At 41.2% G+C, this 23,079-nt stretch overlaps 4 protein-coding genes across 5 annotated transcripts; 3 read left to right on the forward strand and 1 right to left on the reverse strand.

Annotated features, from left to right (window-relative positions):
* The first annotated feature begins 3,981 nt into the window (after positions 1-3,981).
* LOC108157131 (39S ribosomal protein L37, mitochondrial) lies at positions 3,982-5,538 on the forward strand. Its single transcript, XM_017289031.2, has 4 exons — positions 3,982-4,270; positions 4,334-4,681; positions 4,738-5,018; positions 5,074-5,538. Exons 1-4 carry the CDS (start codon positions 4,095-4,097, stop codon positions 5,493-5,495), a joined length of 1,227 nt encoding a protein of 408 aa, XP_017144520.1. The 5' UTR covers positions 3,982-4,094; the 3' UTR covers positions 5,496-5,538.
* An 8,118-nt stretch (positions 5,539-13,656) lies between these two features.
* LOC108154313 lies at positions 13,657-16,044 on the forward strand. Its single transcript, XM_017284571.2, has 4 exons — positions 13,657-14,068; positions 14,153-14,308; positions 14,383-14,549; positions 14,620-16,044. Exons 1-4 carry the CDS (start codon positions 13,941-13,943, stop codon positions 15,300-15,302), a joined length of 1,134 nt encoding a protein of 377 aa, XP_017140060.1. The 5' UTR covers positions 13,657-13,940; the 3' UTR covers positions 15,303-16,044.
* Positions 16,045-16,135: 91 nt separating this feature from the next.
* LOC108157431 lies at positions 16,136-18,423 on the reverse strand. Its single transcript, XM_017289482.2, has 5 exons — positions 17,857-18,423; positions 17,626-17,761; positions 17,201-17,354; positions 16,952-17,138; positions 16,136-16,431 (listed from the first exon to the last, which is right to left on the reverse strand). The coding sequence occupies exons 1-5, from the start codon at positions 17,949-17,951 to the stop codon at positions 16,218-16,220; spliced, it is 786 nt and encodes a 261-aa protein (XP_017144971.1). The 5' UTR covers positions 17,952-18,423; the 3' UTR covers positions 16,136-16,217.
* Positions 18,424-18,991: 568 nt separating this feature from the next.
* On the forward strand, positions 18,992-22,892 carry LOC108157430 (myb-like protein X). Of its 2 annotated transcripts, none has more exons than XM_017289480.2 (4): positions 18,992-19,103; positions 19,162-19,388; positions 19,452-21,000; positions 21,056-22,892. In XM_017289480.2, exons 1-4 carry the CDS (start codon positions 19,063-19,065, stop codon positions 21,135-21,137), a joined length of 1,899 nt encoding a protein of 632 aa, XP_017144969.1. In that variant the 5' UTR covers positions 18,992-19,062; the 3' UTR covers positions 21,138-22,892. The 2 variants fall into 2 exon arrangements, with proteins under 2 accessions (XP_017144969.1, XP_017144970.1); XM_017289481.2 differs by having other exon boundaries at positions 18,995-19,103; positions 19,210-19,388.
* Positions 22,893-23,079: the final 187 nt, after the last annotated feature.

Here is a 23,079-nt window from a genome sequence, read left to right on the forward strand (position 1 = left end):
GGAATCGTGAAGTTTATGCGGCCCAACAGATCTGGGCTGTCTATGTCACCCCTGATCAAGTTGTGCACAAAAATTACACCAGGCATTTTCCTACGGTTAACTAAGGATGGGAGGTTTACTAATAGCAGTCTACTAGAGTAAGATGGGAGTCTCACACTCGCAGCCTAGTGAAGGCCCCGCATTGCAAAGAGTAAACAGTTTTTCTGTTCTGATTCCATACGGCCCTGGTGTACTTTGTACAGAGGGCACCATACGCAGGAGCCGTATTCTAAAATCGAACGAACTAGCGGGGTATAGAGAGTCTTTGTTATATAGGGGTCGTCAAATTACTTTGACCACCTCTTTATAAACCCAAGCACGCCCATGGCCTTATTTACCATGGTAGAAATGTGTTCGGAAAACTTTAACTTGGGGTCTAACATAACACCCAGATCATCCACCAGTGTAATTCTCTCAAGAGAACCACCACAAAGGGTATATAGAGCCAACAAGGGGCTAGAACGATGAAATGTCATAACTTTGCATTTCGAGGCACTTAGGTGTAACAAGTTTGCACAACACCATGACTTGGGTAGTGCGTCACTTGGCGCACCGTTAAGCTCAAGAGCGAAAACGAAAATTCTCCCAAAAAATAAAACGCAAGCAGCAGTGGAGAAGCGAAAACGAAAAAATCACCGGTGCTGCTGCTTGTATGTACATATGTGTGGATATTTCTACACGCCGTGAGGCCCACGACATAGTGGCACAGGCTCCACTTACGAACGAGGGTTTCGCGTCCGCATGGAACGCCCTCCGTGACCGTTTCCAAAACAAGACACTGATACTTAAAACCCAGCTGAAGATCCTTTTCAGTCTGCCCCAAATCCGTACCGAGTCAGCAGCAGCGCTAAAAAAAAACTCCAGAGGGCCGTCCACAAGTGCCTCACGACACTCACCCACTCCGAGATCTCCACAAACAGCGTTTTCGCTGAAGAAGTGTTAGTGTACCTCATTTCCGCTATGCTGCCAAAGACGACCTTAAAGCTTTGGGAGCAATCCCCACCTGGCACGCCATAGACAAGTTCCTGGCGGAGCGGTACCTGTCTCTCGAAGTGACCGAGGACGGCCATCCAGGCATGGAGACTCAGGCCCACTCCAGGGCGAGCATACCCACTTCAGACAATTCCAGAAGCAATCCGTTTCGGTCTCAAGGAAGTCCTTATCCTAGGAGTGTCCACTCGTTCGTGACAACAGTGAATCAAATGAGGAGCACGTGTCCTCTCTGCTCCAAAGAGTATCATCCAATCCGTTTATGCCCTCATTTCCTTCAAACGCCCGCTGACGCTCGCTCCGACTACATTAAGCAAAAGCAGCTTTGTTTGAACTGCTTTGCAAGAGGCCACCAGATACGAGCATGCCAAAGCGCCCACAATTGTATCACTTGTGCAGACCGGAACCTCACGCTTCTACACCGTAGCAATCCAGCAAACTCCAGCGAAGCGATTTCCACAACGGCACCAAATTCCTCATCGTACAAAATACAAGTTCTTCCGAAGCTCAGCCAAACGTTCAGTCGTATTTCGCCTCCGGCACGAGTGCTGTCCTTCTAGGCACGGCCATCGTTAATATTTGCCACCTGGGGAAAAATTTCCACGCCCGCGCTCTGATCGACTCTGGCTCCGAGGCGACGTTCATTACGGAACGTCTTGTTGCTATGATCAAATTGCCACTCCAACGTACACAGGCACAGGTCTCCGGCCTAAACAATGCCGTATCCGCTCAGTCAAAGAAGCTCTGCAGTTTTTCCATTCGCTCTCCGACTAAGCCGGGCTTACAACTAAATGCCACAGCCTGCGTTATTCCGGAATTGGCCGCGAATATTCCATCGCATCCGATCTCGCAAAGGTTCTTGAAAGACCTGCCGAACCTCTCATGGGCGGATCCGACGTTTTATGCGAGTTCACAAATAGATGTCCTGATTGGAGCGGATATCCTTCCGCCCAACCAGTAAAGTGGCTCACTGCCCAACATCTGTGGCTCTCTCCTCGGGCAGGAAACCATTTTCGGCTGGGCACTTACAGGTCCAGTGCCTCAGGTGATGAATAAAATCTCATCGTTTTTGAGTCAAATTTCCAGACGACCTATCAAACTGGTAGAAGACTCGGGGTCTCTTTACGAAAGCAATTTCATTTCAGCTTCCTCCGCAGAAGTTCTCGGAGTATGAAAGCTCAACGCTCCGTTCCGAATTCAAGCCTGAAGTTGAATGTGAATCCTTCCTTAGATCAACACAGCCTCACCAGACAATGTAACCGGGCGGCAATTTCCAATGTTCGAAATCTTTCTCACACCCGTTCCAAGATCGGTACTAATGTGTCTTCGGCTCCTTTATTTCATCTTAGTTCTCCACATCCAGATATGGCCCCACGTCCCCGCGCCAACCGCGCCACGGAGAGCCGTCGTGATCGAGGGATCATTTCGTACCGTTGCCGGGTCTGCCGAGGAGTCCATCAAGCCATCAGCAAATAATTGCCAAGCACTGTGCCAACTCCGTGCGCGTGGTCCCAACTGCCTCCCGCGCGCTCGGAGGGGCGCTCGGGAGATTTTACGATCCACGATCCATCCGGCGCTTAAGCCATCACAGAGCATAGATCATAAGGCTTGGGTTAGTTACGTTTCCACCCCTGATTCAAACGGCCGATCTACCACGGACACCCGAACCAAATACACACCTGCATACGTATTTATATCACGAAACACAGCGGCTTTTTATTTCTTGCGACGGCTACTATGAGTTTCACTGGATCATCAACATCGTCGTTGGAGAATTGAGCAGCGATCCGCCCCACTACGAACAACTTCTTTGAGCGTGCGTTATCTCCGCACTCATTTGCTTGAGTTTTCAGGTCTTTCGTTCTAACTTCATTTCTTACAGGTTTTATTTGTTGACCGAATATTTTCCATATCTTTTTGAGCGGGCGTTGTCTCCACACTCAATACTTTTGCCGATTTGCACTATAGCGGCCATCGGCCCATTTGTTTAACATTTGTTAACTTATACTAGACGCCACAAGCGCATCGTCAGTGTTGCTGCTTCGTGAACCCGCTGGCTGTCCAGGACAGCTTTTTTCGGTATTCTCCCTAGGGAATCCAGCTTATTCGCCACTGTCCTACCTATTGAGGTAGGCCGTTCGCTATCCATAACCCCATCTGGTGGCTTCAGCTAGGCGCCCTTGAGCCACCTCACCAGCCAGACCAGATACTAAATGCTATATTGCACGAAAAGAGCGACGCGTTAGTGTGTTACTACTTAATGCTTCTTAAACACAAGAGCAAATAGAGGCAGTCCGTGAATCGGCTGGATTAGAAAAGCGTATCCTTGACTTATTGTGGTCTCAACTTTTAAAATCTTGTTTTTTGTATATCTTGTTAGGACCTAGCGGAATATATAAATGTTGTATGTGTGAGTATTCTGACTACAACGCATAATATACAGCATGAAAACACAAACCAAACAATTGATTTGGAGAATTTTGCGACGATAACATTGTGAAATTATTAAAGGTTCGAGAAGAGGGATAAAAGGGGAAAAACACGTTTATTGCATATATATTCCTCAGAAAGGATTTATACAATTTTTGCTGTACTTTAACTGTGCAGAGTCGTCTAGATGAGGAACGATTATTTAGGAATTGTTATATATTAATTTCTATGGCAATGAAACAACTTTTTATTATATTTCAAAGTATTTGTTCACCGTTTCACCGTCCTCCTCCAGAGCACAACTAATATATACCTACAAAAACATTCCAAGTCTGAACAGATTAACGAAAGCTTAAACGACACTGTTTGATAACCAATTTTCTTAAACTTATTATTATGCGGAAAACAACAAAAATTTAATCTCATGTTCCATTTTTCGTTGTTCCAAATAGACGATAGTTTGGTGAATATAATTTTATACAAAATATCGAACAGTATTGATATAGGACACAACTCTTGACTAGATAGTTTTGCATAACAACGCATCACCAATATATATTTCATAACCAATCTACCTAGTAGATTTTAACTTTTTAAATTTTCTTTACAAAAAGGGAGAGTTATAACTTATTTTAATGCGTCTTACTAATCAGCTATGCGCTCAACATATTGGGTGGCATTTTAAGAAGCATTGGCTAATTCAGGGCAAGCGTGTGCCGCGTGAAACTGGCGCTGCCGCTGAGTTACTAAGACTTTCAGCTCAAGTCAGGACACCTATTGACTTATTAGCTCCGAAAGGAGAGAGGCTTATGTGAGTAGGAACGTATATAAATACATATATGTAAATATATTTTCGTGATTAATTCAAAATTAGGTTAGACTTCATTGGAACAAGTCCAAGAGCGATTTCCGAGAACAATGCGCATCCAAAATCGGATTCTACTGCTTGCCATTCCTATGATGATAACAGTCTGCTAATTGGTGGATTACCCCAAGCCCAAGTATTGACAAATACTATAGAGGTTAAAACGTTTCCTCCAAAAATCGAAGAAGCTGTTGCTAACCAGAAGTTGCCAAACGGTATTGATAGAAATATTCGAAACGCTATTTTGTCTGCACATGTGCTTGATGCTGAGCAGGTTAAATTGCCTAAGATTAAGTTGATTGAGCGACCTGCCTTTAACTTGCCTCGCAACTATGGAATTTCCCACGAAAGAATCAAGTAACAGGCACCTACCTCTCAATTTATGGCATACAATAATATGAATTTATTTTTAGTCGACTGCTAGTAAACAGAATATTACATGAAATTGAAAAATTGGCTGGTCGTTCCCTCACAGTACGCCGAAAGCTGTTTGATAATGCTGCATTTAAAGCGTCGTTGAATAAAGACAGTGATAAGATTGGATTTGCGATCAATGCAAATAAATTAGTTTGCTCTAATCGTGCGATTGAAGGTGTGAAATTGAAGTTTAACGGCAATTTGCCTGATCTGTACCCAATGAAATGTACAATTTCAATACCAAAAAAGCCTATTGATAAAAATGACAACTTCTATCGTAAGTAATAGGAATGAAAGCGAATTATTCAATGTAAAAAAAATCGTCTTTTCAGCGTTTCGGACAGATGCTACCTGCTCTCATCCACACACCGTTTTTTCTTTCTTTGATACAAATTTGGTAAACACTCATGGATCCGAGGTCACAACTTCTCAATTTCAAGCACGAACATTATTAAAAGGGTTTGTAGTTGCTGTAGCACGGGCCAAGCATTTGCATGGCGCCTCCAGAGAAGGAGATCTTGCGAAACCCATCGTTGTACAAAGTGTTCAGACCGACGGTAGGACATTTCACTTTGGTGTATTCCAGCTGAATACCCTTGATATTAGTTCTAAGAACTCTTTAAAGAACTTTTGGTTCCACAGGGAGAGTTACGAATTATTTTCCAAGTGCGGTTACGAAACAGGGAGTCCGTATTTAGATAATTACAATAGCGACATCTTTCGCATACTTAATGCCTTTTATTGTAGCTCCTAAAATATACAAAATAAAGTTTTAAACAACAAAATTAAAACACAAACACCTACATTTCCCTTTCAAGAGGACCATGCGCTTATATGTTGTCAGTATTTTTTATACAGGCGGTATATAAGACAGAGTTAGCTAACCGATTATATTGTAAAGCTTTAAAAAAATGAAATTTTCTGTATGAGGCAGATTATTATATATTTTTGATAGAATACGGTCTACTACTGGCTTTAGTTTTGATATTTACGAGTAGTCCACTCAACTTTCTTTTGTTTATATATTTTAAAGCCTTTAATTGAATGTGTTTTTACAGACACATTACCGGATTTAGGAATAGAAATTTGAGAATTAGTTTTCAAATATTTGAGAATTTTTGTATGGAGCTATGAGCGACGACTGTTTCTATTATTCTAGTAGATCTGTTATGACTTTTAAGCAGGGACCGTAATCATTATAAGTTATTTAATAAAAGTTACTTGGTTATATTTAAATTTTTTTAAAGTATTTTTAAAAAGAACATTTTAACGGAGGGCGTAGCTTTGTGGTCCCTTAAGGATATGCACCAACATTGGCGAGCATTTTAACACAGAAGCCGTAAATTCCTGTTGTTTTATTTTAAGCGAAAAAAAAGTCACTCGAGATGCATTACTTTTAATTTCGCTCTGCAGTTATCATTGATTTGTTTAATGATTGTGCATGAATGTTCCTTACCAATTACTCTGCAGTTACCGGGAAAACAAACCTTTTCCGCTGTGGATTATAAAGGTACTGCTTCGTCGCACCATCGTCGAAACTTTCCGTGTTCGGCTTTAGATCACATCACTAAGCAACTGGATGGGATGCTCATCCTCATAAATTGGTAAATTTATTTCAACCTTCTACACAGAGAATATCAAAATGATTGGGATATGTTCTCTGAGTCAGTTCGTGACTACCTTGGTCGTAGTATTAACTAGTTCTATAAATCATAGCATACTAAACTAATGCTCTATTATTGCTCGCTAATTGTACTGACTACTGCACTAAAATCATATTTCGCTCTCGCTGCTAATCATGGTTTGCTTTTTTGGCAGTTGCATTCGATAATTAGTCTTAAACTATGTTTATATAACAAATTATATACATATGTATGTACATTTAAATAGACAAAAATCGCCTTATTAATTCAATAATTTCGCGACAGCTAGTAAAAATCTTAACTAGGTTAATAGCTTAACATCAATATACATATACGTATTGTAGATTTTTATGTACAATGCCGTGCATTAGTCTGGAAAAGGTTCAAGAACGGCTCGATCGATTTGGATGGTTATACCCGTTACTCAAAGAGTAAGAGTACTCAAAGTGATGGGTATATAAAATACATAGATGCATGGAAAAGCAAGTAGAAAGCGGTTCCGACCTCATAACTATGTTTATTCTTGATCTATAGCCGAGGTCATATAGTCTGTCTGTCAGTCCGTAAGTCTGTCCATCCGTTTTGATGAGCGGGTATATTTCAGAGCCTTTAAGAGCTACAGCAAGACTCCTGAGATATATCTTTGACGTTGACATGACTGCATCTTGCAAGAGGCGATGCAATTACTGCACCGTCAAGTGGCCCGTCTGGAACCAGCAGAAGGCTGTTACGCGAGCATGCAGGAAAGATAGCTGTTAGACTAATATTCGAGGAAAATTAGCACTAAACTTACCAAGAGAACTGGGCATGCATTCAAAATACAAATACCACTACATTTACTAATGACTAGGAAGGTGTGTAGGTTAGGTTAGGTAGAGGTGGCTGCCAGGCTAGGCCGGTTTCGGCCCGTTGTGATACCGCTTGGGATCATTCCCTCCCTGCAGTGAGATTTCATATCAAGTTGTCCCATCCAGATGCTCTTATAAAGTTTGCGATCTTTCTGGGACACAGCGTGGACATCTCCGAGATGTCGTTCAGAAAGGCGGAGCCCAAGTGATGCAGCCTCCTTCTGCTGAGAGCTGGACAGGAACAGAACAGGTGTTCCACTGTCTCCTCCTCGTCCTCGTCTCTGCAGCTGCGGCAGAAATCATTGTATGGGGCACCCAGCCTACTTGCGTGGGTGCCTACTAGCCAGTGTCCTGTGAGGGAACGTATGACCGCGCTGCACCTTTCCCTGCCTAGTTTGCAGAGCTCAGCGGTGCGCTTCTTATCTATGGTCGGCCATGTTTGCCGAGCTGTGCGACAACGTGGCCCTATTTGCCACTTGTTGTCTGTTAGTCGCATGTACTGCTCTTTTATGATGATCTTGCAGGTGGCCATAGGCATACAAATATCCTCCTTATCTTGGAGAAGGGGGGTCGTGGTACCAGATCTGGCCAGCTCGTCCGCTATGCAGTTGCCCTCGATGTCCCGGTGGCCCGGGACCCATATAAGGCTGATAGCAAATTGCTGAGCCATCTCGTGAAGAGATCTGCGGCACTTCGCCACAGTAGCCGAGTTCGAGGAGATCGCGTTAAGTGATCTCATCGCAGCTTGGCTATCGCTGTAGATGTTTAGATTGGTTGCCGTGGTGGTAACCGTGTGAAGGCAGTACAGAGCCTCCCTGATTGCTGTAACTTCCGCTTGGAGGACGCTACAGTGATCCGGGAGCCTGAAAGATTGCCTTATGTTTAGCTGTTCAGAGTAGATTCCTCCTCCAACCCTGCCGTCCAGCTTTGAGCCATCCGTGAAGATGCTTATGGCCCCTCTGGGCCGGGGAGTCCCTCGAGCCATTCGTCTCTATGAGGGATAATTGTGCCGAATGGAGTCTCCGTGTGCTCCCTTGGAACTTGATAGTCCGTTCTTGCTGGGACCATGTTGTTTTTATTTAGTATAGATGAGTGACCTATGTGTTGAGGTACCCATTGTTCAGAGTCCCTAAGACGTATTGCTGCCATTTCTGCCCGCTCCTTTCCTGCAAGGTCAAGGCTCTGAAGGCATAACATGGCGTTTAGCGCATCTTTTGGTGTAGTTCGAAGAGCTCCACTGATGCAGAGGGCGGCTGAACCTTGCCCAGCTGATTGGTGATCGTCCTTTCTGTTAGGGCAGGCCACCAGACAGTAACTCCGTAGAGTATTATAGGTCTGACTATTGCCAGATATATCCATAGGACTCTGCTTGGGTTCATGCCCCACTTTAGGCCGATAGCTTTTTTGCAAGTGTAGAGTGCTGTCGTTGCCTTCTTCACCCTATCCTTGACATTCAAGTTCCAGTTAAGCTTTTTGTCAATTACCAACCCTAAGTAACTGGCACTGTCGCTGAAGGAGAGCCTGTATCCATTTAGTATTGGGGGGTTGAGGGGCGGGACCTTGTATTTTTTTGTGAATAACACGAGTTCCGTTTTCGAGGGATTTAGTCCCAATCCGCGCGATTCTGTCCATCCGGACAATCGAGCAAGCTTGCGCTCATTGGGTCGCATAGTGTTTGGGGGTATTTCCCCGCGAAGACAATTGCAGCGTCGTCCGCGTATGCCACTACTTTACAGCCCCCCTCTTCCAGGTCGCATAGAATCTTATTGACTGCCATGTTCCACAGAAGAGGAGACAGAACTCCCCCTTGCGGGGTTCCTCTGTTGACATACCTTGACTGGGTGGACGATCCCATCGATGATGTCACCGTGCTGCGTATAAGCAATTGATTACTGAGCATCACCAAGTGACGGTCCACCCCCAGGTCAGTCAGGGCTTCTGTAATGGCGCCCGGTGTGACGTTGTTGAAGGCTCGCTCGATATCGAGAAAAGCTATTAGTGAGTATTCTTTGAGATTCAGAGATTTTTCTACAATCGAGATCACTTCATGAAATGCCGTTTCCGTGGATTTTTCTTTCCGGTAGGCATGCTGCACACTTGAGTACAGCTGGGGGCTTATGGTTGTCCGTAATTGTAACCCGATAAGTCTCTCAAAGGTTTTGAGTAGGAAAGACGATAAACTAGCCTTAAGCCATGCTTGCGGTATTGTGTATACCGCCAGTATCTTCCGGAAAATACTATGTAGCCAGTTGATGGCCGTATCCCCGGCCTTCTGAAGTTGGGCCGGGATTACCTGGTCCGGGCCTGGCGATTTACACGGGTTGAAGCTGTTTACTGCCCAACTTATGTTCCGTTTTGTAAGGATATGGTCCATCGATTCTACCGATCTCTCTCCTTGGAGGTGTGTCGGCTCGGTGGTTGTGCATCCGGGGAAATGCGTGTCGAGCAGAATGTGTAGGGACTCCTCACTGGAGTTGGTCCACGTACCATCATTCTTTTTGAGGTAACCTACCGAAGGGGTAGTTTTTGAGAGAACTTTCCGGAGTCTTGCGGCCTCCGAAGTTTCCTCGATTTCGGAGCAAAATGTTTGCCAGGAGGCGCTTTTAGCCTTCCTCGTTTCCTTTTTGTATAGTGCTAGACTGGTTTTATAGTCTGTCCAAGGGTGAAGGGTGTCTAGTTGCTTAGACCACCAGGGTGGTTTCTTTTTCCCCCTTGGTCTGGTAGAAGGGAATGCTGCCTTGTAGGCTTTGTTGCACGCATCCGTAAACCTGTTCACAAGACGGTTTAGGTTGTCTTACGTGTTCGGGCAATTAGGGGCGTTAGGAGGGAGTAGTTTCTCCAGGGTTGTGCTATATTTTTCCCAGTTGGCTTTTCTGGGGTTGATATAGTCGGTGGGTTAATCTCGAAGGATAATATCGTCTCGATATACCTGTGGTCTGAGAAGGAGTGGTCTCCTAGGACTTTCCAGCTCTTGTGATTGTGTCTAGCAGTTTGTTTGACACTAGCGTGAGGTCAATGACCTCCTGCCGATATTTAATTATAAACGTGGGGTCGTTGCCCCGATTGAAAATGAATAAATTTGAGTTCAGGATGAAGCTGAACAGTGACTCACCCCTTACATTCGTGTCCTTGCTCCCCCATTGGGTGTGGTGGGCGTTGGAATCACAACCTATAAGTAGGTCTTTGCCCGTCCTTTCGCTGTTGCTGGCTATTTTGCGAACAAGGTCGTTGGGAGGATCATTCTCCTCGTGGGCCATATAGGATGCCACCAGCCTGAGATGATTCCCGTTTAGCTCTAGGCTTGCCGCCGTGTTATCGCCGTGTTATGGAGCAGAAAGATATTTAAATGCTTTCTCGCAAGTATGCAGGTACGGATTTTACCTTCATTTTGGGATACAATGATCTTGTATTGTATTGTCCCCAATCTACAGACCTTGCTTCCTACCACCCAAGGCTCCTGGATCAGGACTACGTCGGCTCCGCTTGCGTCTAAGCGGAGTATGAGAGCAGCTAATGCTGCTTTACAGTGGTGAAGATTTATTTGAAGGATCCTTAGGACCATCTTCAAGATTCTCCACCACCGTAATGTCTGCGTCCGAGTCGTCTGAGACTTTTTCTCGGCACATTGACTCAAAGTCGAGCATCAGCTCCGTCTCCGAAGAGAAGCCTTCCTGGACTGGCTCCAGCTCGTCGTCAGGCTCTTCGAGCTCCGCAGCGACATCCTGCACGTCTGGGTTGACGACAGGAAGCGCCGCGGCCGCCGCGGCCGCTTTGTACACCTTGATGGTGACCGAGCTGAAGCCGAAGTTAAGCTCTCCTTTTGCTGCCGCTATCGGGGCCAGCGACTCTTTATTGAGAACGAGCACTGCCTGGTTAGTCGGCCCTTGTGTCGTCTCAACCTTGGCTACCTTCCAATCCGAGGTCGGTAGTCCTGGGTTGCATCTTTGCAACATCTTGAGGATGCGTTCTGGCTCCTTGAAGGTAGCCGGCACCCAAATTCTGGCCCTCGGTCTGCTGGGCACCTCGCTCCAGTCGACTGCGACGAGTTTCGCCCCAGCATAGACCTCGCCGACCTGCGCTACCGCCGCTTTATAAAGCTTTACGGAGCACTCGTCTTCGCAGGCAATTATCTTGACGTTGCCCTGGAACCACCCCATGTCCTTGCAAACTGGCGGTGGTCCTGGGTCTTCGTCGAGGAGGTCGAAGCAGCCCTTTTTACCATGCAAGCGGTGCCCCACTCCGATAGCACCCGTCTCCAACTTGGGAGCTTCTTGATAAAAAGGTTGATTGCTAGGTGTTTGTTAGTCCAGTGCATACTTTTTATTGTGAAGGGTGTTCTCGATGGTGGCTACTAACGAGTGTAGTGCTGTCTCCTCCGATTTCCCTTTGGTGTGGGCATATTAATTAGTTGACAACAGGTCCATTACCTCATTCCTGATGTGTAAATCCAACAGCTTTTCCAGTGTTTTTAGTAGAAAGAAGGTAAGGCTTATCGGTCTGTAATCCTTGGGACTCACGTGGCTGCACTTTCCTGCCTTTGGGAGGAAGACAACTCTCGAGGTTCTCCATTGGATAGGGATATAGTAAGTACGGTACATATAGTACATATAGCAAGTACATATATACTAAGTACGGGTACTTAGACCTGCTGAGTATATTGCTGAGAGCCATGGAGTGATAACCTCTTTGGTCCTCTGCATCATGGCTGGGAATATCGCGTCCAGTCCTGGTGCTTTTATGCCCGCTAAGGAGTCTATAGCCTAGTGGTGGGGGTGTTGTTCCTCAGTTCCTCTTTGGCGTCGGTGACCTCTGTGCATTCTGGGAAGTGCGCCTTCAGTAGTGCTGTTAGGGCTTCTTTACTGCCCTCTGTCCGTTATCTAGTTTTAATTGTCTCTGTATGCTGGGCTGCTTTGAGAGCAGCTTTCGGAACCGTACCGTTTCGGGTACTTTCTCGATGTTGGAGCAGAAGGTCCTCCACGAGTTCCGTTGTGCCTTGCGTATTTCCTTCTTGTAGCTCCTAAGTAGGAGTTTGTATTCCTCATTAAATAATTCTTTGAATAGGGTCCCTACGGACTTCTCTATATCCTCCGCGGATTTTACTGAGCCCGAAGTAACGAAGTAACTGTCTTTTTAAACTTTTCCCAGTTTGTATTACGGGGGTTTCTATGCAGAGTGCTATATTTGAAGAGTGTTTGAATTGACACTTAAACTGAATTTACTTATGATCTGAGAAGGACCCTCCAGCCGGATACCAAGTGTTAGGTCTAGCACGTTGGATGAGGTGGGACCTACGAAGTTGTGTTCCACCCCATCGTTTGCTATGTATGTCTAAATTAGTTGATAATATAAAGTCTAAGAGTGACTCACCTCTGTCATTGATATGGGGGCTTCCCCACACGTTGTGGTGGGCGTTGGCGTTCGTACCAATAATGAGCTGGTGGCTTTTGCTGGCTTCTGTCACCAGCGCCGAGTACTGCAGTTCTGTTCCTGCATACCGATGTTTAATAAAACAAATTGTGATTTGAGGACTTTAGTCCGGCCACTAAATGGCCTGACGCAATCAAGTGTTCCTGGACTAGAACTATGTCGGCGAGCCCTTGCTCCATGGCATTGAGGAGCTCCGCCGACGCTACCTTGCTTTTACACAAGTTGAGCTGCAGCGCAATCAACATCATTGTTGGCTGGCTCAGTTGCGCCTGACGCGTTGACTACCAGTGTCAGGTCACCGTCCTCCTCTTCTTCCCCGAAGTCTTCGAGCGCAAGACCCTGGGCGGTCTCCACGATGGATTCAAGACCTAGGTCCTTTTCCACCTCGCCTACCTGTAGGGTGTGCGCTTCCTTGTCCTCGGGGTGGCGTTTTTTGGGGCGCAGGTAAACGCCGCACATGCCCCACGCCATCTTCCCAAATCTGGATTAGCCTGCTGTCCACGACCTCCAGCTTGGTCTCCTGCCAGTTGGCAGACCGTGCACGTCAGCCTACCTTATGATTGGGTTGGCGTTGCACTTCAGTATTTTTACCCCATTGAGCCACCCAGCAGCATCGAAGGTGGGGTCGTCATCCATCTGCGCAAACAGTGCAATAAGCTTAGTTATTGGCGTTTTGGCCGCTTTCGGTGGAGGGGCCGCACTCTTGGGCCCGCGTTGCCGCTTGCTCGCTGGCACTCTCAGTCGTGCGTTGCTTCTTGGCGGCCATCATCTCCTCCACCTTATTCGAATTCACCGTTCGACACTCTTTTTTGTGACAGAAACAAATTATATCAAATTTGTGCAAATTCCGAAAATCTGTGGCAGCGACAATTTTTAAGATTTTGAAGATATAAATTTCCTGTGCCTGAGGTATGAAATCAGCTATAATAGACGGAGTGCAGGAATATATGTATAATATAAGTTACATAAATCATAAGATAACATACATTCAAACTGTTTATCAGGTGCTAATACAAAAAAGTAAAATTCGGACAACCAACAGAAGCCGGTGGAAAATATGGAATGTTTCTAGCAACAAATAATGTCGACTTTTTTTCAGTGTAATTAAGTACACACATATGTATGTATGCATGCATTTCTAACTACTTTATGTGATACCATAGCAACAGTGATGCACTAATTTGTTTATGCATCGATGTATTGACTGCTAATAAAAGCACTTGGGCAAGTTCTTACACCACTACACATTTAAAATTGAAAAAAGGGGAAAAATTCGGTATCATGAACAAGCTGAAGTCAAATAATAATTCCAATAACAGTGGAACATCTTCGGAGACTAGTGAGACTCAAAGTGTTGAAGACCATCAAACAGTTTTACTATCTAACAATCGTAGTTTATCATTGAGTAGGTAAGGTTCACGTTGGTTGTTTGTTCGTTTAAATATAATTTTCAATATGTGCGTAATACAAACTTAAAGCTTCTCATAAAATAGGGCCAAAAATAGCTGGAAACGTATGAAGGAACTGGCTTCAGAAAAGGAAAAGGAAAATGAATCTAAACGCCCACCATGGCGCGCAGTTAGCGTGTCAACGCTTACCAAACCTGACAAGAGTGCATTGCTTCGTGCTAAATTACTTGATGCATCAAGGTAATCAATATAAATCATATACTTTATATAGTAATTGATAATAATAATAGACAAAACTGTTTTTGCCGCTTTAGACGATTAAGAGCTGGAAAAGCAAATGTAGGTCTCCAAACGGACTTTGTGCCGACTAAGCTTATGAAAGAAGCAAGCGTGGATGCACAATATGATTTAATTTTGCACAAAGATATTGGGATTCTTACCGATGGACAATATTGTAGGAAGAAGGATGGCTTTCAGCAGTGTAATTAAAATTTCTTTGAAATATTGAATCAATGAATCACTTGAATCATTTAATCGGATGACCATTTCAGATATTTTGACCTATTCCATGTCACAAATGACCGAAAGCATTGCTACAGTTTCTCGTTATACACAAACGCTTCTGCCCAAAGCTTATAATAAGGACGTCATTAATAGTTACTTAATACAATGTAACGAAGATGAAAATGGTATTGATTCAAATTTGGAGACGGGTTTCGATGATGCAATTACTAGAATACGAAAGTTGTATTTTGACGAGGAGTCTCAATTACAAAGACATGCGGTAGGCGCAAATCGTGTCGGTCTAAACTTAACACCTACCCTAGCCTCGTGGAATTTTGATGATGATCCAGTTGAAATGGAATCTGATCGACATTTTATACCTTATACCATAGACTCGTACAGCCCGTGGCGCAGTTTCGCACCTATTCCTTTTCAGTTGAGGGGCAATTCAGTTATTGGAACTATGAAAATTGATTGGTATGCACTGCTGCAGTCTATCGATGAATTAATAAAGGAGTCAAACCATTTAGTAGACAAGCTTGAACAGATTATGCTGGGTAATAGTTTGCATCAAAAAACTTTTTTGACTAATGTAGATCAAATTACAAAATTCAAGTCTAGCAACATTAAGCCCCCATCTGAGCATTGGTTGCCAATCATTGAACAACAAGAGAAGCAATTAAAAGCTATTTTAAGCACGCCTGAATCCAGTTATGTTACTCCCGAATAAAGAATATGTTCTTAATGTTTACGAAATAAAAACTCAGTCGGAGTATATATATATATTAGGGGTAAGATCCCTATGCACGCGCTTTGCTCGATCACGCCGATGTAAGTAAAATATCGGGAAAATTGTATATGCATAATAGAGATATGACAAAGCATACAAATCATGCGTTTAATATGTAAGCTTGATTTTAGATGCTCCTCATCCGTTCAGAACGAACTAAATATGTAGCTACAGAACTTCTGTGTAGGTAATCGTGGTTCCTCTCTTTCTCTCTATGTTTTCAAATCACTCATAGCAAATGCGAGCAAAATTGAAAGAGAACTCGAGCTGCGTTGAGTTTTTGTTTTATATTTTTGCTTGTATTTTCATCATCATCATAAATAATTAAGTTTTTTATTTCTTACTTGTATTAAAAATTAGTCCTTTTTTATTTTAAGGTAGCACTTCGTTGTTAACCATTCAAATTCGTTCTTAGAGGCACGTCTTTCCGGCACAGTTTACATAGCAGGGTGTGATAAAATGGACGGACGACAGGCATGGTTGTATCGACCCGATTATTGGTGCTGTTCAAGAATATATTTCAGTGTTAAATATTCTGGGTTCCTCATATATGCTGACAATCTTAAAATGTTCGGTTTAATATCAATATTAGTTGCGTCTGCCGGAGAGAGCCATACTGACTAAGTATCGGGTATAAATGTAGAGCTGCGGTCTCCGCAGCAACTCACAACGTTCCCCGTCGTTTTTTTTTTTAATCGGGCGTGTACGATAATTATTTACACGCATTGCAATTAATGAAAAAAACTAAATTAAAAACAAAAATTAAATGTTTATTTTGTTAATGGAATAATTTTTTGTAATGGTTCCTGTAATATGCTAAAAATAAAAAACTTATTAAAAATCCAATCATATTGGCTATGCTTTCTTTTCTCCGAAAATCACAGCAGGTGTCCGCTTTCCGTGTGAGTTTTTCTTAGGAAGAAGCTTTAGAAGAATATTTGACGCGGATTTACTGTCCAAAGGGCAATTGGAGTACACTTCTTCGCATGGTTTATCGTTTTCGCGCTTTCCAATTTCCAATGCCTCTTTTATAGCCGTCCCATCCAAAAGGTAGTCCACCAATACATTTCTGAAAATAGCATATTTTCGATATGTTATACGTAAAAATGCCTTTAATCATATACATGCACGTAAGGAAAATATTACATCTAAATTAATCTTATTACTTATAAAACTTAATCCACCGAATCGATACAATTTTTGTTGTCGGTTGTTTGTAACACTTTCTTTTATCTTTGTGTAAATTATTACAGTGTTTGGCAACAATTAGCTTAGAATGAAAAAAAAATGAGCCGACAAAAAAACCAACATTTTTCGAAAATCATTTTCTCATTTCTACAGTTACCGTGATGTTTCAAACCACGATAGTCAAACCATCAAAAATGCATACCAATTGGCCTTTAAAAGGCATCTATGTGCATCTACATGCAACTGTATACATGATTTGGCTCTTTGTGACTTTTCCCTGATTCCAACACGCCGTAAGACGGTTGAGGCCATAAAGTATAATTTAGCAACAAAAATACATTAACCATTTATAGTGGAAGGAAAGTTAAAATACGACACTAAATATTTTAGCTGTTACTTACTCTGAAAGCATATGAATAAATTCGTCCATTTGGTCCGAGGATCCACCCTTCATGTTATATTCAGTTGATCGAACATACCCGCAAACTGTGCGCTGCATGCAGCTGGTAGAATCAATATTATTCTGACTCAGTACATCGTCAATTTTGCTTATCATTGTGCTGAGAGACGTAAGATCATTATCCTCACCTGTACGAAAACGAGAATTAAACACTGTATCTGGCTTTAAAAACAAACAATTGTCCACTTACTTCGTCCATATCCTCCGTAACCACCATGAAAAGCCGACAGAATTTTGGGTATTAGTATAATGGCACCAATGCCGACCAGCGTGCCCAACACTACGCCACCGAGATCCAGTTTTATGGGATTATACGCTGATAGTCCTGTACCACCAGGATATCCCTTTATATAATGATGATAACAATTATTTATGCACAATTTAAAGTGTTATATCGTAGTAGTATTTTACTTTTAAACACAAGCTTTTCTGACTACTTTCTCTCACTACCACCAAAAGATAAATTTGATTTTGTTATATCCATCTGACTATTATTAAATAATAACCATAATAGCCAACTGTGGTTTAGTAAGGTTAATATTTTTTGAAAATATCCATTAGGAGATGCTTTGAAGCTATTATTTAATTAAGTGTCATGAACATGTGACTACGTACATTTAAAGAGCCGTAGCCTGTCGTGTATCCCAGCCGTTCAAGTCTATCTTTAGTTGAGGCTGTCTGCGGCTCATTCAGCTGTGTCTTATTATCGTTGTAGTATGATCGATTACGCTGCATTTTTTCAGAATGGAATCTAGAAGAGAATGAAATAGTTTATCAAAGTGTAACAAAATTAGAAGTAAAATTTACCATTATGCTAAATCAATTTGCAAAAAGAACTTAACTTACTTTTGACTTTCGTCATATTTGGGTATGGCGCTCGTATTACTTAGTATAACCGTCATGCAAAGGATCTGCAGAATTACGACGCAATTTACATTCATAATGCTCTTGAATGGTATAGTATCCTTTAGCGGTTCCAATTTGTTGTGTCGTTGTGTCTGTGGCTACAATCTGTTGTAAGCCCCGCTCCAAACTGGTGTTTTCAGAGAGACCATCTCTACTATTTATATACTTTGCTCAAGAAATCATGCAATTTGTTCATTTTACAATTTGTCAAGCAAGCACTATGATGTGCATATTATTTACGTATTTATGAAAAGTGAGGAAAGAAAATCATTCTAGCACAACGACTGAGCACGTACCTGTCCCCATATAGTCACTTTCATAGGTATTGTTAAATATGTAAAGAGGCACATACATATGTATGGCCAAACATATGTACATATATCTTGCGGCAGGCACATCACTGTATGTAGTATGTATTAAATATCTTTACGTTTAATGCGACTTTATATTGCATACTCAATTATTTAACAAAATTATCACAGCCACAGACACGACAAAAACACTTACTAACAGCCATGCTATGTGGGCGGATAAGTTGGGCACCCATGCATTTCAAACAAAATTGTGCTTTGTGTCGCAATCGGGGTTTGGAGTCAGAGACACATGGAAGTGTTTGCACCTGAAATGCTCGGTAACCATTATTAGAGGTACCCGACCAAATGATTTCTGGTATTAAGTCACTGACATGATTGCTCGTCTTTTCCCAAATAGTCATACAGCCTTTACCCGTTATTCCCAGTGATAGCCTTGCTTTTCGATCGATAGTTTCTAAAGCAGCTATACTACTTAGGATGAAGGGATCCGAAATCTTTCAGAGGTATATACAAATAAATGGTTCGATTCGTTACGTGCTGTTTTTGTTGGTTTGATTATATTAATAAGCTAAAAAGTGTTTTTTACGACAATATGTCTTTTAACGTGTCGTTCATATGGCTGCTATACTCGTATAATATTATGGTCTGATCCATTGGACAGACGAAAATCGATAGATCGTCTCTCCCCTTACCTCCTGTGCCTCTTCAGAGTAAAGAAACTCAAGATTTGATATTCAAAAACCTTTGAATTAAATGTCTGATTTAAAAATGTTAGCAATATTTTTAGATTCAAAATTTAAGATTTATGTAAAATGCACATGCTCGTAATAAAATGGTTCTGGACTTAGATCACTGCTGTGATCCCGCATCTAGGTAAGCAAGAAGGAATATTTTTTGTGTTAAACCTGATACAATTTTATTTCTGGCATAGTTCATCAAGTTCAACCAAAATATTCTGCAATACAAATAATATTTGTAGCTCTTGCCGATGTCATCGCTGTTGTACGAGTTCATTTTTGAATGATCATACCTATTCTTTGCTGAAAAGGATCTGCCATAAGATAATAAAAAGCCATAGCCGTCAACAGTGTCGGGAAAATTATTCAGTCTTCGAAGGAGGTAATAGTACCAATCTACGAACGCCTATCGATCAGCGAGGTTAGCTTCAAACATGCTTTTTGATTATAATTTACTATTTCATTTTTGTAATATGTAATTCAGGTTCGTTGAAGGATTTGGGCTGGCAAAAGAGACGTAGCGAGGAATACAATAAAAGAGGACAAATTAGCAATGATCGTCGGCGGGAAGAAACTGATGAAGGTAAATTAAACCCCAGAATCGATTTGGGCCCATTAAAGAAGTCACTTAAAGATAAGGGTAGTAATGACGAGGAAATTAGGGCTTCGAAGAGATTAAAGAAAGGATCAAACGGAAAAAATCAGCTATCCGCAGAAGGAAAAAGTGAAGATCGAAACAAAAATAGTGCCAAGCCCAGCCAAGATGCAGATACAAGTGTTATATCCAAAAAGTCACGAAAAGAGAAAGGCCGGGGTGGAAAAGGAGACGATAAGGAAAATGGGGAACACAATAAGGACAGCAAAGATAAACGTAAAATTGAAAGTACTAAATCCCAAAGCAATAAGAGCCATGTTGAAAAAGATAGCGGCGACATTGATAAAAAAGATACAGATGTAACTGCATCTAGAAAGTCGCGAAAAAATAAGCGCCGAGGCGATAAAGACGACGATAAGGAAAGTGGTAACACAGATAGAGAAGAATCCAAAAAATCTCGGAAAGGAAAAAATGAAAAAGAAATAGATGGCGACCGCAACAAAGAAGCGGGTAAAAATGTATCTAGGAAATCCGATAAAGACAACAGGCGAGGGAATAAAGATAACGATGACAATGGTAACAGTAAAAAAGATAAAACTGAATCGGGAAAGTCTATAAAAGATAAAAACCGAAGTGGAAAAGAACTGGAAAGGGAAAAAGGTGAAAACGATCAGAACGAATCTAAAAATCCTATTAAAGGTTCAGGAAAGTCAAAAAAGCGAAAATCTCTTATTGACGACGATGATAATAATCGATCTCAGAGCAATTCAAAGAAAGACCAAGTTGATGGATCGGGAAAGTCTATGAAAGATAAAAACCGAAGTGGAAAAGAACTGGAACTGGAAAAAGGTGCTAACGATCGGAACGAATCTAAAAATCCTATTAAAGGTTCAGGAAATTCAAAAAAGCGAAAATCTCATATTGACTACGATGATAATAATCAATCTCAGAGCAAAAAAGACCAAGGTGGTAGATTTTCGAAATCTAAAAAAGGCACTACTGGGGAAATCGGAGATAAGTCTATCGATGACAATGCAATTAATGGCAGAGTTGACATAGGCGGTTCTAGAAAAAAATATGGTGATAATGCAAGAAAATTAAATACAATTAGTGTCGAAGATAAAAGTAAATCACATGGACTACATGAATCAGGCGCAGGAAGAAAGTCATTTAATAAAAAGAAGGGTGTAAGTAATGACAGCAATATAAATAAAAAGAATAAACTGCGCTCTTCCGGTCAAAGTGCCTCTAAATTAAAGGTCGAAAGTAAATCCGGTGTACGGTATGGTATCAAAGGGTCGAAAAACATTAAGGTTGACAGGCCCACAAGTAGATCTGAGTTATACAGGCAGAGATTCCTCAGGCCTAGTCGGTGCGATGAAGTTCGGCCGTGTGATATCCTGCGTACCCATTTGGAGCAACGAGATCTTTCAAGAGGGTATATATACAGCTCATTGTGAAAACAATTTTAATTTATACGCTTTTCTTTTTAGCTTTCATAGCTGTCCACGAACCAATAACTGTAGGATGTGCACACCATGTTGTCTCAATGGTGTGACTGGCACATCTTGTTGATGACTTTTGAGAACGTAATACGTTGATGCATACTTTAAAAACTATGAGTTAAAATTATTATGAGGATACAAATTATTTAATTACCATAAAGAAGAATTTAAAACGTATATATACGTATACTAGGCGTGTTCATAATTTACTAGTTTACATCTACATATGTACTTTCTCATTTTCGGATGTTTGACCATGAGCTTTTATTTCCTTGCAGAGGGTATTCATATTTTTAGAAGATGTTTCAACGTCGAGAATCATGTCTCGTTTGTACATACACTTTTGATCAGCATCAAATTCGTTATAAATATGTCCTACTGTCTGTTTCGAGGAAAATTAATTCACTTATATTGCACTAACCTTTTATTTTGGTACAAACATACATATATATGTATGTAAGTTTCGTTTGGTTTTCTGTATTTCAATGAAACTATTAAAAAGGTGGTTTCCATACTATTTTACGCAATAAATATGTAAATATATGTATGTAAGTCCATAAAAACTATCGCTTCAAAACAAAACTTCATCAGAAGGTTTTATTGTTTTTAAAGTTTTTTTTATTGTTTCAAAAAACCGCTAGAACTAATGTGTTTTTATAAATCGTTTACAAATAAATATTACCAAAATATCATATATGTATGTACATATGAATTTACCATAAGCACACCGTGTGAGAGTCTCATAAAATCTTCTATTTTGCTTTCAGTGGCCAAATAAGCAATTTTTCTGTAACCTTGCTTTACGAGTCATTCATTGGCTCTTTTTAAGGTTAATGTCACACAAAATTTTCTGTTTTTGAGTTTTCCCGTGGATTTTTGTATAAATATGCCTGAAACACCCACACATGCCATTGAATTTTGTGAGTATACAAGACTTTTCATATTGTATATTCACAAATACATTTAATTTTATTATTAGTATGGGTGAGTAAATCTTTACTCAATTTTGTTGGAAAACAAAATTTATTTTTATCCCATTTTCAGGCATGTACATATGTATGTACATATGCACATACATACATACATATGAGTATTTTTTGAATAATTAGTTACCAGATACATATATTGGTAGCAGATTTTCAATGTGTACTCTGAGGTGGAGTACCATGATATTATTCTGAAGTTTGAAACATCCCCCCAAATGCCATTTTGTACTTTATCAGTATTTGTAATCGAGTGGAAATAGCAATGACTGTCTTCCATTAGTCCTTTTCCAGTCCAGTCCCTTATTTTAAAGCGAATTAATTTGAAATGTTCGAAACAAGATCAAGGCCCATAGTAAATATAAACTCGGCTTCCAAAAAGTATTTAATTGAGTATCATTTAAACAATCTTCCGATTAAAATATATTTGGTGTTTATATGGTCTTAACACTCCTTTTATTTGGGATAAGAGATATAAATAATACTACCATTGACGAATAACCGCAAAGAGGTCAAGCTTATTCGAGGATATGTACTTAGTACATCTATCAAAAAAAATAATGTAAAAAATCGTAAACATATGTACATACATATGTACATAAGTACATGCATTCGACTGTATAAGCTATAAAAGATATGGCGGCTTTCCATTGGGAGGATAATAGTTTTAGAGAGATTCAAAAACATCTGTGTATTTTTTTACGTCGTGTTCACAATTTGATTGCTCTGGCACTTAGGAGTATTGGCTATGAGATCCAGGTGTTTCTGCAGACAGACAGAAAATAAAATGGCCTATACAGATTCGACCGATGCTTATCAAGAATGTACTCGTATAGTGGCTAGTGAAATACAGTCCATGAAATACAAGAATACAGTCCTTGTTGTTGATGATACTGTTGGTATTGGAGATCAAGATTACTATTAGCTGTATACTAAAGGTCATATTTTAGGATATATTTGTTACTTTAAAAAAAATTTGAGAATTTTCAAAACAGTAATTTAATGAATTGTATGACACTACGAAAAGTA

This window comes from Drosophila miranda, chromosome 2 (assembly GCF_003369915.1).
Source record: "Drosophila miranda strain MSH22 chromosome 2, D.miranda_PacBio2.1, whole genome shotgun sequence".
Lineage (NCBI taxonomy): Eukaryota > Metazoa > Arthropoda > Insecta > Diptera > Drosophilidae > Drosophila > Drosophila miranda.

What these genes read in the sequence shown, in the direction of transcription:
- LOC108154313 (XM_017284571.2), top strand. Translation starts at nt 13,941, where the DNA reads ATGAACAAGCTGAAGTCAAATAATAATTCCAATAACAGTGGAACATCT. An exon ending in CGTAGTTTATCATTGAGTAG is followed by an intron (nt 14,069 to 14,152) that starts GTAAGGTTCACG and finishes CTCATAAAATAG; the next exon opens with GGCCAAAAATAGCTGGAAAC. An exon ending in AAATTACTTGATGCATCAAG is followed by an intron (nt 14,309 to 14,382) that starts GTAATCAATATA and finishes TTGCCGCTTTAG; the next exon opens with ACGATTAAGAGCTGGAAAAG.
- LOC108157430 (XM_017289480.2), top strand. Translation starts at nt 19,063, where the DNA reads ATGGTTCTGGACTTAGATCACTGCTGTGATCCCGCATCTAG. An exon ending in TGCTGTGATCCCGCATCTAG is followed by an intron (nt 19,104 to 19,161) that starts GTAAGCAAGAAG and finishes TTTCTGGCATAG; the next exon opens with TTCATCAAGTTCAACCAAAA. An exon ending in AACGCCTATCGATCAGCGAG is followed by an intron (nt 19,389 to 19,451) that starts GTTAGCTTCAAA and finishes TATGTAATTCAG; the next exon opens with GTTCGTTGAAGGATTTGGGC.
- LOC108157131 (XM_017289031.2), top strand. Translation starts at nt 4,095, where the DNA reads ATGCGTCTTACTAATCAGCTATGCGCTCAACATATTGGGTGGCATTTT. An exon ending in CCGAAAGGAGAGAGGCTTAT is followed by an intron (nt 4,271 to 4,333) that starts GTGAGTAGGAAC and finishes ATTCAAAATTAG; the next exon opens with GTTAGACTTCATTGGAACAA. An exon ending in TAAAAATGACAACTTCTATC is followed by an intron (nt 5,019 to 5,073) that starts GTAAGTAATAGG and finishes TCGTCTTTTCAG; the next exon opens with CGTTTCGGACAGATGCTACC.
- LOC108157431 (XM_017289482.2), bottom strand. Translation starts at nt 17,951, where the DNA reads ATGAATGTAAATTGCGTCGTAATTCTGCAGATCCTTTGCATGACGGTT. An exon ending in CAGGCTACGGCTCTTTAAAT is followed by an intron (nt 17,355 to 17,625) that starts GTACGTAGTCAC and finishes CATTATATAAAG; the next exon opens with GGATATCCTGGTGGTACAGG. An exon ending in TTACGGAGGATATGGACGAA is followed by an intron (nt 17,139 to 17,200) that starts GTAAGTGGACAA and finishes GTTTTCGTACAG; the next exon opens with GTGAGGATAATGATCTTACG.